The sequence below is a fragment of the Urocitellus parryii genome, chromosome 1 (assembly GCF_045843805.1).
Source record: "Urocitellus parryii isolate mUroPar1 chromosome 1, mUroPar1.hap1, whole genome shotgun sequence".
NCBI lineage: Eukaryota > Metazoa > Chordata > Mammalia > Rodentia > Sciuridae > Urocitellus > Urocitellus parryii.
In genome coordinates, this window is record NC_135531.1 from 112,702,346 (window position 1) to 112,722,001 (window position 19,656).

At 36.4% G+C, this 19,656-nt stretch overlaps 1 protein-coding gene across 1 annotated transcript in view; it reads right to left on the reverse strand.

Annotated features, from left to right (window-relative positions):
- The window catches only part of Snx2 (sorting nexin 2), a 76,625-nt gene extending 57,555 nt beyond the window's left edge, over positions 1 to 19,070 (reverse strand). The window contains exon 1 of the mRNA XM_026396203.2: positions 18,879 to 19,070. Within this exon, the coding sequence (XP_026251988.1) occupies positions 18,879 to 18,986 (108 nt within the window). The 5' untranslated portion in view covers positions 18,987 to 19,070. The remainder of the gene's footprint in view (positions 1 to 18,878) is intronic.
- Positions 19,071 to 19,656: the final 586 nt, after the last annotated feature.

Genomic DNA, 19,656 nt, shown 5'->3' on the forward strand with positions numbered 1-19,656 from the left:
CACTGAACACAGCTGCTTCCATCTTGGGACACCTCTGCTGCCACCATAGAGAGACACAAGCCATGGGCTGGAAGACCACCCTAAGGTACCTGCAGCTTTGGTTACACCTGAAGTATTCCTGCTAGTTGTGCTAATAGCCACCATCTTGCTGCAGAAGCTGGAGAGAACTGGGCTCTCCCTAGATCTGTGAGTCTTAAAGTGCACAGGGACAGACAGGACTAGCTCCTGCAGGTAGGGAGGCTGGAAGAGGGTGTGAGGGCATCTTGTGCTTGGCCAACTAGTCTGGCCCCCACTGGGTTCCCAGGACCCACTTACGCTGGCACTCACTGGGACCCAACACCGGCCTGGTCCCTGACTCCAGCCTGGTCCCCAACTCTCTCCCTAGTCCAGAATGATCCCCCAATCCCACCACTTTGGAAACCAAAAGAGCCCTTCAGCTCTCCAATCCTCAGTCTCCCAATCCCTCCCTAGATACCAACCCAGCCCAGCGCTTGCAGCTATGTGTCGAGCCCCCAGCTCTGGGAATCTGGTTTTGATCCACTTGATACACAATAGCTCTCCACAACAGGCATCCAGGTCCCAGAAATTGATTTCCATGCATTTATGAACCCTACTACTATGTATAACTATAAAACTCTAATTAAAAAAATTAAAATGGCTGGGGACTCAATGATTGAGTGTCCCCTGTGTTTGAACCCCAGCACTCCCCAACAAAAGTATTCAATATTACTAAAATTTAATATTTGTGATTTGATATTTTTAAGTATTTAAGGAAATCCATTCAATTAAGCACTGTCAAATCCCAAATTCTAATAGGGAAATAATGATGAATAGAAAAAAAAGTCTACCTTAAATAAATTAAAGTACTACTTTAGCCACTATAGTATTATTTGTTATATTATTTCAACTAACCTTTTCTCATCACAGCTAAAAAAAAAAAAGGAGTTAATATTTGTTTACCATTATTCAAGTTAGCCAATAACCTTTTTTGACAATTTCTTTGAGATTACAAAATATAAACAATGAAACTCTAATTATGTTGTACATACACACATGCATGTGCGCATGCACACCTGTTAATATTTGGTGTATAGATGTCTTTACTTTCAAGAGACTTTAATATTTAATAGTTCAGTGAGAAAACACATGCCTATAAGGTTTAGAATAGAACTGTTCAAATAAGCCCCATATAAGTTACTTTTGAATGCCTGGGAAGAGGTCCTAAGAACTCCTGAATAAATCAGAGTTTAACTTCTGAAAAGAGATGGAGTTTTCTAGGTTGACAAATTGTGGGGTAGCAAGATGAAAAATGAGGGCTATCTGGTCTTTGTGACAGCTACTCCTCTCCCCTAGCCATAAACAAATGTAAGCAAATGGATGTGAATGTGTTCCAATAAGATTTTATTTACAAAAATGAGTATCCAAACAGATTTAGCCTCTAGGCTATAGTTTGACAATCCCCTGCCTTATAGCACCATTTTCCCCTCATCACCCAATCTGGGAACTTACATATTATCTCAGAGTCCTATATCTTCCTTATGACTTACATCTTCCATTATCTAGCGAATCACCCATTCCCATTTTTTTTTTACCCCCACTGTCTCTCAGAAATGATAGTAGGTCACTTCTTCCATGTTGCAATGGTCCTGTGCTTGCCCTTGCCCTATAGCCCTCTCTACTCAGTCTAAGAGAAAGCAGTTGCCAGATGCTTAGTAGGCATCTACAGAGACCTCTGTGGCAAGGATCTGATGGTTCCTCTCACAGCCATGTAAATAAGCTTGGAATTCGATCCTCCTCAGGCTTCAGATGGCTGCAACCCTGACTGAAATCTACCTCAAACCAGAATACTTCGGTAAACTGCTCCTGGATTCCTAACCCCTTAGATGAGGAATCTAAAATAAGTTGCTAAGTCACAGAAAGTTGTTACAGTGCAATACATAACTAATATATGTGGTAAGCCCACTGTAGCCCCATTACCTCTGCTTACAACTCAAGTCTAGGGGCAAAAAACAAAAACTACAGGAGGAATCTAAGAAGTAAACATATTCAGACACTGTGAAAGAAAGTGAGTGTACTTTCATCTTTTCTCTAATAGTTTTGTCCTGAAAATAGCCTACTCACAGATCTGTGCAATGGTAAAATTCTAATAGAATCTCACCTTTATGGCTAGACATGAAGAATATGTACGCATAAACAAATCTCTGGATTTTTTTTTTCTTTTCTCTTGAGGATTTGCCAAAAGCAGGCCCCATGCATGGAGCTGCACTAGAGGAGCAATAGCACAGGTAGATACAACTCCAAAGAAACCTCATCTTTCTCACCAAAGAACTGAGAAAAATGAACTGTATATATAACCTGAACAATGTGGGAGAAGAACCCAGAGAAAAAACTGGAGAAGGGGTTCCTATGATTCTGTGAATGAGTGTGCAGAAGTCTCAGGATCAACCCTGATGAGGTACATATAAAGGAAGAAATACAAATAGCACAGCACTTTCCAAAGACTTTTGAGAATCAAACTGATATTTAGAACATTGTCAAAGTCCCAGATAAAGCTGTAAGTAGTGCATGCATGGGACAGACACAAAGAAACAAAATCTTTGAAAATTGAACTGAAATGAGAACCAATGCCCCCAGAAGGCAAAACAGAACTTGAACCTAAAGAAGCTCACTGTCTGACAAAATAACAAACAAACAAATATCTCCAACATTCTCCAGAAAATTGTAACAGGATGCGGAATCTAGCTATTGATATGGTTTAGATATGAGGTATCGCCCTAAAAGCTCCTGTGTTAATGCAGGAATATTCAGAGGTGAAATAATTAGACTATGAGGTATGAGCTAATCAGTCCATTGTAGATTGAACAGACTGAGTGGTAACTGTAGGCAGGTAGGTATAACTGGAGGAGGTGGGTCACTGGGAACCTGCCTTGGAAAACCTCATCTTCCCTGGGATCCCTTCTCCTTCCCATATCTCTGCTTCCTGAGCTTGCCATGAGGTAAGCATCGTTCCTGTGCCACAGTCCTCTGTCATGGTGTTCTGCCTCACCTTTGTCCCAGAGAAATGGAGTTGGCCTATCACAGACTATATCTCTGAAACCGTGAGCCAAAACAAACTTTCCTTCCTCTAAGTTGTCCTTGTCAGGTATTTTGGTCACAGTGAAGCAAAGCTAACACAATATGACACTTGGAACATCCACGACACAGTCCAAAATCATTTGTCATAAAAAAGAACCCAGAAAATGTGACCAAATCTTAAGGGAAAAGACAATCAACAGATGCTAAACCCAAAATAACAACAAACATTTAACATGTCAGTTTAAAACAAACAAAAAATAATAAATATGCCCTATGAGGAAAGATAAATACATTTGGAATGAAATGACAACACTCTCTAAAGGAATATAGAAGCTACAAAAAATAACCAAAATAAAAATTTTAAACTGAAAAAACTTATCTGAAAAAAAAAATCACAGGATGGACAATAACAGAGTGAACACAACAGAGGAAAGATGTCAGTGAACTTTAAATTCATAGAAAATATTCAATCTGAGTGACAAAGACAACTTCTGAGAAAAGAAATTGAAAAAGAATGAACAAGGCACCTTAGGGATTTGTGGAATAATATAAAGAACCTAAAATTCATGCCACTTCAGTCCTAGATGGAAGGATGAAAAGACTGCTACAGGGGTTGGGGTTGTAACTTAGTGGTACAGTGCTTGCCTAGTGCATGTAAGGCACTGGGTTTGATTCTCAGAACCACATAAGAATAAATAAAATAAAGGTATAAAAATTTTTTTTAAAAGACTGTTGCAGAAGTATTTAAACAGTGGCTAAAACATCTTGAATTTGGAAAAAACAAATTTATAGATAATAAGTTCAGCGAGCCTTAATGAGGATAAAATCAAATAATCACACATCATCAAACTGCTACAAATGACAGACATAGGTTAAAAAATTGAAAGGATCTAGAGTAAAAGACACATTTTTACATGGGAACACCAATTTGAATTTCTGTGGATTTCTCTTCAGAAATCATGAAAGCTGGAAAATAGTGGAAGAATACTTTTAAAGTGCTTAAAAAATGCTATTGATCCAGAAACCTTTAAACTGTGAAAATACCCTTTAGGAATAAAAGTGAAAGTTTTCAGATGAAGTAGAAATAAGAGAATTCATCTCCAACTTATCATCTCTAAGAGAAATGCTAAAGGAAATTCTTTTTTTAAAAAAAAATTCTTATTTATACATGGACACAATATCTTTTTTTTTATTTTTATGTGGTGCTGGGGAACAAACCCAGTGCCTCACATGTGCAAGCCAAGCACTCTGCCAACCCTGGCCCCTAAAGGAAATTCTTTATGCTGAAGAGGAATGAAATAAGCAAACTATCAATGGCAAAAATCTTAATAACTGAGTGAACATTTTCTTCTTTAATTCTTTAAAATAGATATAACAAAGATTTTAATATAGTATACAATGCAACTATAATACATTAAGATTATAGTCTATAATGAATTCATATAATGATGAATGTTTATATTATGCTAATATATGGGATACTCATAGTTTTATGACATAAGTATTATAAAAAAAAATTTTAACTTATTTATATAACACCAAAAAGCAACCCTTTTGTCTCATAGTGTAGAACCTAAGAGTGAAGTGTAATAGGAATGGTGTGGGTGGTGGGCAACTGTAGTAAAGGATATGGAAAGGCTATGAGGCCTACTTTCCCTTTAGTGTCTGTCCATTGTTAACAGTGCAGAAGGCTGTTTTCTACTGCTCAGGACGCAGCCATGGTCAGTGACTCAGTAAAATCTTTGAAGACTTACTTATTTCTGTCCCTGCTTCTCCATGCCTTTTCTAGGTTCCTAATGAGTACAAGAAGAGCTATTCTCCAGCAGATGGATAAAACTGTGGGAGGAAAAAGCAATGGAGAAAGGGAACACTGATGGCTTCCTTGTTTGGAGCTGAGGTTCTGTTCCATCAAAACTACAGTTGTCCAAGATACATAATTGAGTAGTCAGCAGTATTCTTAGTGAATGTGTATATTTTCTTCCCTCAGAGCGTCACCCCGTAGTGTGCAGAAAAGTTTTAATACAAAATTTTATGGGTTTTGCTAATATCTCTTAAACTGAAAAGTGATACTGTGGATTCCAATCAAGACCAAAGAAACTCATTATAGTCTTTCTCTCCCTTACAGATTAACATTAAGAACTCTGAATAGAATACAAAAACCAATAATATAAAAATAAATAATAGCAGTCAGACTCAGGAATGAGCCAAAAACGTGAAAAATTATTCTTAAAAATTATTCTTGATTTCTGTTTTGGATTTTCCTGAGGATACTGCCAATTGGAAAACTTTATACAGACGTGAGCAGTAATGACTCCAAGAAAAACTCTTTGTATTTCTGGCCATAACATGAGGGCCCCTATAACCTATAGAATATGAATGGAAAACTCTTATTTCTTCACCCCCATTTTCTTTCCTGGCACTGACCTAAGGCAGATATAGTGTCTTAGCTTCATGACGTTAGCAGTGACAATAATGCTAACATAGAAAACCCTAAGAGAAAATCTAATTCTTCAGCCAAGAGAATTAGGAAAAAAACCCAATACTGAGAAGTGGCAGAAACCCTCATTGGTATTCTTTTTCCTTTCTTTGATCTGCTTTCCTGCAAGGCTGACCCAAGCTCAACAAGTATGTGACAGTGCAGGTAGCTAAAACTCTGACAGAAGTTTTGTTTCTGGCCAGAAGCACTAAGGAGAGAGATCTCTAAGAAGTAAAGAGTGAGGTAGCAGCGGGTGGAAGGGATATCCTGAAGAAGATCCCCCTAATTCTATGAATGAACCTACATAAATCATGGTTTTATCTCCAAGCTGCATATGTGTAGAATAGTAGAATAGACTCAAAGCAGTCTGCCAAAATTTCCAGGGTGTCTCAAGTTTCTGTACATATTGCAAACAAAGGAATTTGCTCTCTTGTTTTGGATTATGTTTTCTTGAAAGATTGTATAGTAAACAACCTTTGGAAGAGAGAGGTAAGAGTCTCTTCAAAGCAAAGACCAGGTTTGTTTACTGGGTAGTATTAATAAAGATGATGTATTCACCAGCACTAAGAACAGGCAGGATTATGGCCTATTACAAATAATTTAGCATAAGGGTTCCTCAGCTTGTGGCTAACCAAAGGTACAGAATCCACCTGGGCTAATCTTCCTCACCTTATTGGAATATGAGGGGCAGGGAAACTGTCACAAACATATACTCATGTTTCTTGCTATGCTTTGAGTAATAAAATCCTGTATCATGTTTTCTCCCAGCAACCATAAAACAGATTAAATAGTCAGCTTACAAGGAGGGTAAAATTATTAGACTTTTTACAGGTGTTGAGATAAAAAAGTCAGTGAACAGAGAATATTCAATCTAAATTGAAAAAAAAAAAAGAACAAAATAGCAGAACCTTTGAAATATTAAAAATTTATATCATCCAAGTCCTAGAAAGAGAGACAAAGAAAAGCTGTGTAGGAAAAATATTTCAAGAAATGATGGGCAAAAATTTCCCAAATTTGATGAAAGACATAAATTTACAGATTAAAGAACAAGCAAACTCCTAACAGGACAAATGAGGGAAAAAATTACAAGTTACATCATAAAAAGTGGCTGATAAGATAAAAAAGTTAAACTTGAGGTAATTAAAATCACAAAAAAACTACATTTAGAAAAATTATTAGAATGACTACATATTTCACATTAGAAATCATAGATCAGTTCAGAAAGCAGTGACATGAAATCTTTATAAAGTGCCAAACAAAAAGACTTGTCAACTAAGAATTTTATATCCACTAAAAATGTGAGGAGATCAAGAATGTGGGAAGGCTGGGCAAAGGAACACAAGTTTGAGCCTAGTCTGTGCAACTCAGGGAGACCTCATCTCAAATAAAAAGAACTGAGGATACTGCCCAGTACAGTATTTGCCCAGCATGTGTTTCAGTACTTAGCCCTGAAACAAAAACTAAAAAACCCAAAAGCATTTCAGCCCCAGTACCACAAACACAATGAAACTAAAATAAAGATATTTTCAAATGAAAGAATACTGTAGGAATTTGTTGTCACTAGGGCAACTCTAAAACACTACTTACAAGTTCTTTAGGCTGAAAACATACAATAGAAGAAAGTAACAAATACTTGGACCTTCAGAATTAAATAAATAATCTCAAAAATAGTAACTAACTGGAGAAACAGGATAAACTAGTTATTTTAAATGGGTATGACTAGGCTAGGGTTGTAGCTCAGTGGTAGAGTACTTGTCTAGCACATGTGAGGCACTGGGTTCGATCCTCAGCACCACATTTAAAAAAATAAATAAAGATATTATGTCCATCTACAATCTAAATACATAAATAATTATGTCCATCTACAACTTAAAAAAATTGTTTTAAAAAAATGGGTATGACTAATGGAAATAGTAACTTTACCTGATAAGGTTTTCAGTACATGAATATTTAGTACATATGAAAACTAGAACATGAAAGGGGGCAGTACACTAACAGAACATCAAAAGTTAGGTTTGTCTATTGCAATTCCTAGAGTAGCCACTAAAATATATATTTGTAAAGAGATAATGCAAAAAAAAATCCAGTAGATAAATTAAAATGCCAATAAACATTAAAGTAATGCAAAAGGAAGGAGAAAAGAAGAAACAGGGAAAACAGAAGAAGAAAAACAGTAAACAAATAAAATGGTATAGATCTAATCCAACCATGGCAGTAATCACATTAAACATAAGTAGCCTAAACACACCAATTAGAAGAGATGGATACAAAATTAACAAATTAACTACACAACAATATGCTGCCCACACACACACCAAAAAAAAAAAAACAAAACCCTAATTTAGGTCACAGGTTAAAAATAAAACAATGCCAAAAATGTCATATAAATAAAAGAAGGGTGTAATGTTTATAAACATCAAAGTGAACTTCAGAATAAGGAATATTACCTAGGAATAAAGAAGGGCATGATAAAAGGATCAATTCAACAAAAGACACAAACAATCCCAAATGCCGGTGGCTAACAAAGCTTCAAAATACTGCTAAATAATACTGATTTAATTAAAAGAAGAATTAATAAATAGAATTATACTTGGAGACATTACATTTTTCTCAATAACTGATAGAACAATTCAACAGTTAAAAGGGAAAGACAGCGAACACTTGAAAAACCTTTTTAACCAATTTGATCTGACGTGTCTAAACACTCCATCCAACCACAGACTATATAGCATCAGCACAAACAAGAAATTAGTAACAGAAAGTTGTCTGGAAAGTTCTCATATTTTGTAAATTAAACCATACATACTAATTAACACAAGTCAAAAAAGTCACATAGGAAACTATATACCTAAATACTAATACTAGGAAAAGAGTTTCAAGTAAATGATCCAACCTTCTATTTTAAGAAACTAAGAGCAAAGTAAACATAAAAGGAAAAAAGAAAATAAGAAACAGAAATCAATGGAATTCAAAACAAATAGAAAAAAATGAAAACAAAAGCTAAATAAAAGCTGGAAAGATTCTAAGAAATTGCAAACTTCAAGAAAGACTAAAATAAACACATAAACAAAAAACCCTGAATATGTAAATTACCATTATCAATAATGAAAGGGGAGAGGCATCACCCATGGAATCCACAGACACAATAATACAATGATAAAGAGTATTATGAAAAACTTAATGCTCATAAATTGCACAATTGAGAGTAAGTGGCCAAATTCCTTAAAATACACATACTGCCAAAGTTCACCAAGAAAAAATAGTCTATTTAAAACACTAAATTTGTAGTCAAAGGTCTTCTTTTGTACAAAACTACAGCAGATTTCACTAGAGAGTTCTTCCAACATTTAAGGAAGACGTAAGACTAATTCCACAGAGCCTCTTCAAGAATATGAAATAAGAAAAAATCCCCAATTCATTTAAGGAAGTCAGCATTTCTGATACAAAACCAGACAGACATTACAAGAAACAGAAAACTACAAACCATTACCTTCCATGAATATAGACACAACAACCTAAACAAAAAATTAGCAGAATAATCCAGCCATATATAAAAAGAATAAAAATATTATGTCTGTGGGTTGTCCCAGGAACGCAAGGCTTATTCAACATTTGAAAAATGAATCACTATAATCTTCCTTATAAATAAACTAAAGGAGAAAATTATATGATAATCACAATAGATTAAAAAAAGCTTTTTTCAAAATCAACATCCATTTATGAGATAATGTTGATTTCTCTCAAAAAGGGAATAGAAAGAAAAGTATTTTAACCACATGAAGTTCATCTACACACAGACACTTTACAAATAATATATATATATATGTATATATATAAATGAAAAAGAATATTTTCCTCCTATAACTACGAGAAAAGAAAGAACACCCTCTAATACCACATCCTGTCAACATTATATGGTGGTCCCAATCAGTGCAAAAAGGCATCCAGAGGAAAAGAGGAACAAAGACTGGAACAAAAAGAAATAAAACTCTAGCTACAGACAACATAATTATCTACACAGAAAATCCCAATGACTACATAAAAACTTATTAGATCTAATGAGGTTTTAGCATAGTTACAGCATCCAGGGTCAATATGCAACTAATGAAGAAATGTAAAAATGAAAGAAAAGCAGCAAAACCGAAATCAAACACCATGAAATACTTAGGTAGGAACTCTCAAAAGATGTGCTGGATCCATATGCTGAAAACTATAAACACTGATAAAGAAATCAATTAAGGTCTAGAAAATGGAGAAACTGCATTTGTTAACATGTTCATTTTCCCCAAGTTAATCTATGGATTCAATGCATCCCAATTAAAATTTCAGCAGCGTGTTTGATAGAAATCAGTAAATTGATTCTAGAATCATGTGGAAAGACAAAAGAACAAGGATAGCCAAAATAATTTTAATATCAAAATCAGAAGACTCATACCACTTATTATCAAGACTCAGCTATAGTAATGAAGACAGTGTAGACTGGCAAAAGGATAGTTAATAAATCAATGAAACAAGAGTCCAGAAATAGACCAGACATACAAAATTGCTATGGTATGTATATGAGTTGTGTCTCCCAAAGGTCCATGTTAAAGGCTGTGTCTCCAGAATGGCATTATTGTTAAGTGTTGTTAGAATGTGGGACTATGTGGGAGGTCCTTATATCACTGGGAATATGGCCTCAAAAAGACTATGGAACACCACCACCCCCCACCAGCTGTTTTCTCTGTTCCTAGCTTGAGATGTGACCATTCTGTTTCTAACACGTGCTCTGGTGTGCTGTCCTCACAAAATGCCCAAGCCATTAAGGCCACTCAATCTTAGACTTTAACCACCAAAATCATAAACCAAAATAATCCTCTTTACTTCATAGGTAGATTGTGTCAGGTTGTTTCATTATAATGACAGAAAGCTGACTAATACAATGGTCAATTGATTTTGACAAATATATAAATGCAACTCAATAAAGAAAGGCTAGTGTAGCCCATACCTCATATGAAAGCCAACTCAAAATGAATTCTAGGCCTAAATGAAACACCTACCAACTATAAATCTTGTAAAAGAAAATAAAAGCAACCTGTGACCTTGGGTTAAAGTTAGCAAAGGATTTATATTCTATATGACATTTAAAGTGAATGCTAATTCACAATAAGGTGGGTATTTTGGACCAAAAGAGGAAGAGTGAAGGGAAGGCAGGAGACATGGGAGTAGGAATGATAGTAGAATGAACCAGACATTATTACTCTATGTGTATATACGATTACATGACCTGTGTAACTCTACATCATGTACAACCAGACCAATGAGAAGTTATATTCCATTTTGTATTATGTGTCAAAATGTACTTTACTGTCATGTGTAACTAATTCGAACAAATAAATTTAAAAAAAATAAAGTTCTATAAATGAAAACAGAAAGGATAATGTTCTTTTATCAAAATAATAAACTTCTGCATTGTGAAAGAAAAGGTTAATAACAAAAGACAAGCAACAGGCTTGGAAAAAATTCCTAGAAAACACATATTTGACAAAGGATTCACATTCAGACTACATGAAATATTCTAAAAATTTAATATGGAAACTCAAGTTTTAAAATGGATAACAGACGTGAAAGGATGTTTCAAAAAAAGACAGAAGTCAGTTGGTGAAGATAAACTCAGAATCACTAATCATTAGGGAGAGTATATTAAAATCACAAGGTAGGGTTGAGGGTGTAACTCAATGGTATAGGGCTTGCCTAGTATGTGCAAGGCCCTGGGTTTGATCCCCACCACTACCAAAAAACACCAATAATAATACTACACAACTGATGGGAGGCTAAAAGTCAGCTGTGTGAAGGTAAATGTTTAACAATCAGACCTATGGTAAAGATTTTTGGCTTTTGCAGTGGCAAGCTGGTTATCTCTCACTAAATGTAGAACTGGGAAGACTTATACTTTTCACCAAACAGATGAAAAAAACACACAGGTAACCTTGATAGCAGATAATAACCACTGACCTATACTACTAGTGTAAGTTTTTATCAATTTAATTTTTAATAATGGCTAAGTTTCCTAAACTAGTTCACAAAATTCCTTAAAATTTAACAATCAATTCTTGCTAACCAGGACAAACCTGATCAAGCTTACCACTGCCTAAAATAAAAATTAACAAGAAGTCCTGAAAAGAATGTGGAACAACTAACATTCTCATTCATGGACAATGGCAATACAAAATGATACAGCCACTGGGGAAAATAGTTTCCCATTTTTTTTTATAAAGTTGTTTGTGTTTATCACACAACCCAACAATCCTTCTTCAAAGCATTTACACAAAAGAGATAAAATGTCAACCAGAGAAATGAGAAGTTTTGCTCTATTTGTGTACTATATGTCATAATAAATTCTACTGAAATATAAATTTTTTTAAAAAAGAGATAAAACATGTGCTCATGTAAAAGCCTGTAAGAAAAGTTTATACTAGTTTTATTCATAATTGTCAAGAACTGGAAACAATCCAAAATGTCCTTCAGAGGATGAACAGATAAACAGTGGTACATATATACACCAAGAATACTAAATTCAGCAATAAAAAGAAATGAACTACAGATAAATACTATACTATACTGTAAATGCTATACTATAAATAAACACTATAGATATATTTATACTATAAATACTATACTATAAATACTATAGATAAAAATACATGTGATAAATACAAACAACATGAAATACTATTGATGACTCTTAAGTGCTTTATGCTAAATAAAGAAATTAGACTCAAAAAACTTCATATTGTATGATTTCATTTGCATGACATACTGAAAAAGACAAAACTATAGGCTGAAAACAGATCAGTAGTTGCCAAATGCTGGGGAATGGGAGGAGTTCATTACAAAGAGCAACATGACAGAATTTACTGAGGTGATTGAACTGTTCTATATCTTGATTAAAGTGACAATAAACTTTACAAAATTGGAATCAACTTCATATCAACTAAAAACTATCATCAGAGGAATAAAACAGAACTGTTGAATTGTGTATGAACTGTTCAACTCTTCAGAGTAAAGTGAGCATCTGCAAAACTAACATTGAAGACAAGTCTTATTTTTTTCAGGAAAAAAAATCTTCAAAAATATTTGAGCATTCCTGTTTCAGGTAACTTCACAGAATTACTTTTTTTTTTTTAAACAGGCTCTAAAAGGGAAAGTAGTAAACTAGAGTTATGCTTCTTCATAAATACCTTTCTAGTAATTTTTCATGCTTATTGCCTCTAACCATGTTACTGTTTTTCCCCTCTAAATCATAGATAATTTATAATGATTTTTTGGAAATTTGGTACTTTTAAAGGTGGAGCTTTATCATTGAACAAATTTATGACAGACTCTCAAATCTACATCTCTAGCCCATCTAGTATTTCTAGCTACCTGTTATCATTTTTATTTACTGTAGTGCTGGGAATTAAACCCAGAGCCTTGTACATGCTAGGCAAGCATGCTTAACACTGAGCTACACCACCAGCCTGATAATTATCTTTACTGGTCTAACATATACCCAAACAAATAAATTTATAATTATTTGCTCTAAAAATGATCTAAAAGGAGGGAGCCATACAAATGTTACCTTTTAATCTGTTACTGCATCAAATCCCTTGTTTTATTATTTGTACTTTGCTCTATAAAAAAGCTTCCAATTTATCAACCCAACAATGGTACCTCCCATTCAAATTTATCCCTCAGGTGGTCATATTAATCCTCCTAGGTAAAATGTTACAACCATGCAAATCTTCCATTCCTTTCACTTGCCTACATAACAAATATGAGAACTCTCCACAATCTTACTATATAGTAAGCCTATAACACATACTACATTCAGTTACTCAAAATTATTTATGGTTCTTTAGAATTGAACACAGAGAATCTGAACCTCAGAGAGACCCTTGCCAATTCCCCACTTCAAAATTTCATTCCACTCTTCAAGATCTCTCTTAAATACTACCTCCTCAATTAGCTTTTCCTAGTCAAAAGATACATTCATTGTTCATTCACTATGTGTTAAAGAATGTGATAGGAATTAGTTTCTCATTTCACTGGCATTTTATGTTTTCAGATCATATAATCTCTCTGTATCAAAATTTTCTGTACATCTTTTCCTTCTCTACTGGAGATTTTCCATCTTCAAAGACTTATAGTGTTTTGCTGATCTTTGTACTCTTATTATAAAATAAACATTATAGTAGAGATTGTAATCCCAGAGGCTTGGGAGGCTGAGGTGGGAGAATCACAGGTTCAAAGCCAGCCTCAGCAACTTGGTAAGGTCCCAAGCAACTTAGTGAGATCCTATCTCAAAATAAAAATTTAAAAAAGGGCAGGGGATGTGGCTCAGTGGTTAAGCGTCCCTGGATTCAATCCCTCGTACAAAACAAAACACCACAGCAGAGAATAAATAAGTGTTTACTGAAGCCAACCAAATATGTTATCTTCTGGGCACTTATTTTTTTTAATTTTTTTTAAATATTTATTTTCTAGTTTTAAGTGGACACAATATCTTTATTTTACATTTATGTGGTGCTGAGGATCGAACTCAGTGCCTCAAGCATGCTAGGCAAGCACTCTACCACTGAGCCACAACCCCAGCCCTCTTCTGGGCACTATAGCCTGGGGTTACATGTTAGGACAGGAATTCTAAGGCCTGTGAATACCTCATCTGAAAATTCTAGTTAAAATTCTCTATAAACATTTTGATGTGATAACATTAGGAAAATACTGTGGTATTCATCTTAAATTTAGCTGACTCACATTTGAGGTTAGTAAAGAACCAAGCGTAAACACCTATTTGGTCAACTGACTTGTTGACAAGTGTCCCAAGATCACCAATCAATGGGAGAAACATATGATGTTTTTAACATCATATGTTTTAACATCTTTTTAACATATGATGCAGGAACAACTGTATTGTCATATGCAAAATAATAAAGTTGGACTCTTACCTAATGCCATCTACAAAAATTAACTCAAAATGGATCAGGCCTGTTATAGTTTGGATCTGAAGTGTTCCCCCAAAACTTATACTTGGCTCCCAACACAACAACTTTCAGAGGAGAGGCTTTTGGGAAGTGATCAAATCATGAGGGTTCTGATCTCATCAGTGGATTAATTCATTAATAATTGGATGAACTATTGGGAAGTGGCAAAGGACAGGGCTAGTGGGACCTAGTTGGAGGAATAAGGTCACTATGGGCAACCCTGGAAGAGTATTTCTTGCACTAAACCCTTTTTTCCTCCAGTGATCAATATCCCCTGCCCCCTTCCTGGCTACCAGGAGCTGAACAGCTTTCCCACCATGTCCTTCTGACAAGATGCTCTATCTCACTTCAGGCCCAAAGCAACGGAGCCAGCCAATCACAGACTGATATTTCTGAAGCCCTAAGTCAAAATAAATCTCTCCTCCTATAAGTTGTTTTTTTCAGGTATTTGTCAAAGTGATGAAAAAGCTGACTAATAGACCTCAACATAAGAGCTAAAACTATAAAACTCTTAGAGGAAAACGCAGGTATAAATCTTCATGACCTTGGATTTGGGACAGAGGATTCTTGTTAAGACACTGAAAGCATAAACACTAAAAGAAAAAATAGATGAATTTGACTTCATTAAATGTAAAAAATTTGTTTTAGAGGACCCCATTAATATCATGAAAAAAGCTGGGTGCAGTGGTGGGCACCTGTAATCGAAACACTCAAGGATGCTGAGGCAAGAGGATCAGTAGAGCCCAGGAGCTGAAGACCAGCCAAGGCAACATAGCAAGATGCCATCTTAAAAGGAGGAAAAAAACTGGGGATTGAGGGGGTATGTGTCTCAGTGGAAGAGGACTTGCTTAGCATGTATGAGGCCCTGGGTTCAATTCCCCAACACCAAAAAGCAAAAACAAACCAAACAAAATTTTTTTTAAAAACCTGAATGATGGATGGATATATACTACAGTACTACAGACCTTGAAACCATCATGCTAAGTGAAAAAAAGTCACAGGAAAACAAAACAAAACAATATAATCCCATTCCTACAAAATCCAGAACTGGATAATATAAAGAGACACAAATTATTGGCTATTTAGGATTCAAAACAGGTGGGTTAGGGAAAGGGAAGAGAGATGACATCTAAACATCTTAAAGGGTACAGGGTTCTTTTTGAAGTGATTAAAATACTTTTCCGGTATCAAAAAATAAAATAAAATAAAATTTTGCCAAATTCTTTCTCTTCTCAATCCTTTCCCTGCCCCAAACCTAGCCTCTCGCCACTTTCTTGTCTTATAGTCACAATGGAAACATAAAGCAGACATTTGAAACATCTTTTATTTACTTAATACAGTTTTATGTGACTTTCTAATTTTGAAAGAAAATGAGTTTTTTCCTTCTTAAAGGAATGAGTTTAAAATTGGGTTAAAAATATATACATAGGCATATAGATAAACTAATGTGTAGGCATTATAAACTGAACAATTATGGCATTGAAGCTGTGTATGATTTTCACTTACGTGGGTTTCAACTGATCCCCCACTCCAGATCAAATACTCTCAAATGAAAAAGTTGTCTATCTGAATGACATAATTTTAAAAACTCTGATTTTCTTTTCCCTTTTAAAGTAAAAGACATGGGCTGGGATTGTGGCTCATCGGTAGAACGCTCCCCTAGCACAGGCAGGACCCGGGTTCAATCCTCAGCACCACATAAAAATAGAGGCATTGTGTTGCATCCATCTACATCTAAAAAAATTAACTAAAATAAAGTATTTTTTAAAAAAATAAAATAAAATAAAAGACATTTGTTTTTAAGTATTACTTTTAATTTACAGCTTAGGCAATACACATTTTTTTAGGTAATAAGTATCAAAAGCAGATGATCTCCCTTGATATTATTTAGGGCCTTGCAATTTAGTGTTCTCTATGGCTCAGAAGCACCACAAGGACAGCTTGATAAAAATGTAGAATAATGGGCCCTATTGCAGCTTTACAGAATCATAATTTGTACTTCAACAGTATCCCAAGGTAACTTACGGTAAAAAGTCTGAAAAGCTCTGATCTAGAACACTTATTAAGCATGGATATTCAAGTGAGGTGCAGGCATCCGCATTTTTAACATAAAATAGCTTTTCCAATACAAAAAAAGTTTGAGAAGCACTATTTAATAGAACAGTGAAGTACTGAAAGAGGGTTCCTTTAAAACAGTTTGGTAAACTAAGAAACACTGCTATATATCCTTCCCCAAACTTTTTTTTTTTTTTTTTTTTTTGTACTAGGGATTGAACCCAGGGGGGCTTAACCACGAAATCACATCCCCTGCCCTTTTTATTTTATATTTTGAGACAGGGTCTCACTAAGTTGCTGAGGCTGGCTTCAAAGTTGAAATCCTCTCACCTCAGCCTCCCAAGCCTCTGGGATTATAGGTGTGCACCACCACACCCAGCTCCCCAAACATTTTGAGAGAAAAAAAATATCTGAATTTACAAATCTCACAGCCATACTACTTTCTAAAAATTAATAACCTGAATGAATTTGTGAAATATGGAGTTTAAGATGAATAACTAACGTCAATTTTATGTACAATTTTCATGTGCATTAACCAAGATAAATTTAAGGTATTCCTAATCAAACTTTGTAGACTTTCACTGAAAAATGATCAAACATACTTTTTAAAAATTCCTATCCACAGGCGGGGGTTGTGGCTCAGTAGTAGAATGCTCACCTAGCACATTCGAGGCCCTGGGTTCAATCCTCAGCACCACATAAAAATAAATAAATAAAATAAAGGTCCAACTATAACTAAAAAATAAATATTAAAAAAAAAAGAAATTCCAATCCACGTGGCAAATATGATTCCTTTTACTTCACTCCAAACAAAGTTCCAAACAGGTCAACCAAGTTTGTTTGGACCCTTGATGTAAAACCTTTCTATTCTCCAACAGGAATACAGGTCTTTGAACATGCCAATGTAGCTGTATAACATGCATAAAGAGCAAAAAAAGATACTAAGCCTCCCAAATATATCCAGCAAAAAAAAAAAAAAAAAATCACTAATTCTTAGGGGATGCTAATTTGACAATCCAGTAAAAATCTAATAAATACAAATATTCAAGGTTTTGTGAGGAACACAAAGATGATCAAGGTACTATCCCTAATCCCAGGGAACCTAAAATCTGAGGGGAGGCAGGGTTTAGCTGGAACTATGCACCAATTAGCAGAATATGGTCAGTGCTGAAAATAGTTCCCGGAAGTTCCCAGTTTCAGGTAGCTAAAAATTCTGAAAATAGATATTTTACAGTAATTTCCAACTTATTTGTTGTAGAGGTGAACAGATCAAGAAAGCACTTTATAAGTAAGGATAGTCTGTGGTAAACAACCTTCCAGGAAATTTGCTTACATTTTAATAAACACAATTAAAATTAGGATTTTAGGTGTGTATGTTTTTAGTAAATGTAAAGTAATTAAAACATGAACTAGACATAGGCGGTCCAATACACATAAGTTCATAGAGGGTGTTTCCTTTGACAAAAACAGGAACACTCCGCTTCAGAGATCGCTGATCATGCGAGAAAAGAGGAAAAAGGAGTGGAGAACTGTTTCTATTTTTCCCCTGTTAGCTTAAAAGAAAAAAAAAAAAAAAAAAAGGCCGTTTCCTGAACTACTCCCTCCTTTCAACTTTAAAATTTTCTAACACTATGGTAGTCTCTAAAGGGTCTTGGAACTAAAGACAAACAAAAATGGGCAAATGCATTTACCTACTCAATAGCCCAAACAGAAGCTTTTACCTCGAGGGGAACCAGCAGTCCACTAAGGAACACGACCTAAGAAAGTGCACCCAAATGCTCCTGGCTGACCCTCGGCCACTCTGAGCTCACTTCATTGCTCTTCCCTTGCAGGGCACACCCTCCCGTGGGAACAGAAAAGCCAAGCACTTCTTCAAGGGGGCTAGGGAAGCCCCAGGGGAGTGCCGAGCGCGCGTGCTGGCACCCCGGACAAGACCATCTCTGGCCTGGAAGAAGAGGTGCAACTGACACCAAGAAGGGCCGGTAGAATGGGGAAAGGGCGCTGCGATGCACGGTCCGGACGCTGCCGGCCCCTTAGAGAATTAGGTCGGTCCCCAAGGCCCGCAGGCTGCTCTCCTGAGGAGGCCTTACCGTCCAGGCCATTACCCAACCTACTGACAGGTACCGGAGGTGGGGTCCGTCACAGGTGTCACCCACCTGGTCTTGCTAGCCCTGGGGGTGGGAAGGGACAAGCAGGGGTAGGGTAACGGCATCTAAAAGGAGAGACGCGGGGAGCAGCGCAGCGCGGAACCCACGGAGATGCAGTCTGACCTCTAGCGTGGAGACAGTGCTGGTGAACAAGTCTTCTCCGTCCTCCAGTTCCTCAAAGTCGGTGGGTTTCCCGTCCCCCAGCGGAGGAGGCTCCCTCTCGGCCGCCATCTTCGCTTGCTCGGACGACTGCGCGAGCTGGGCCTCGCGGACCTGTCACGTGAGCACGCACAGCCAGGCTGGCGCGCCGACCCGCCGGCTCCCCGCCTCCCCGGCCCGCCTCCCACGGCCCCGCCCAGCGCGAGGCCCCGCCCCCGGCCTCGTGACGGTGACCTCCCCGAGCGCTCGGCTCTCAGCTCCGCCCCTTCGCGGCTTCAGCCCCCGCCTCCGTGTCTGGGTCATTGCCTGCTTCTCGCCATTTACTTGGTGACTTGTGGAAGAATTCTGGACTCTTATTACCGCAGCACCTTCTTAGAAGGGCTAGGCCAAATAGTTTCTGGGAACCATTTTTGTGGCTTTCCTTTAGGAAGTAGAAAAGGTCGAGGAACCACTCTTTAGGCTTGGAGTTTGTACAGACAGAGGAAGCAAGGCACATACTCTCAACTTTGTTTGGACCCATCCAAAAGAACCTTCTGAAGTGATGGAAATGCTCTACATCTGGCTGTCCAAGACGGTAGCCACTGGCCCACGTGTGACCACAGAACACTTGAAATGTGCTGTGTGAAAAACTTGAGTTTTAATTTTATCTCATTTTAATTAATTTAAATAACCCCATATGACTAGTGGCTATTATTGCAGCTTTTGGTTACAAAAAGCCATTGAATAATTTGTCATCTGTAGT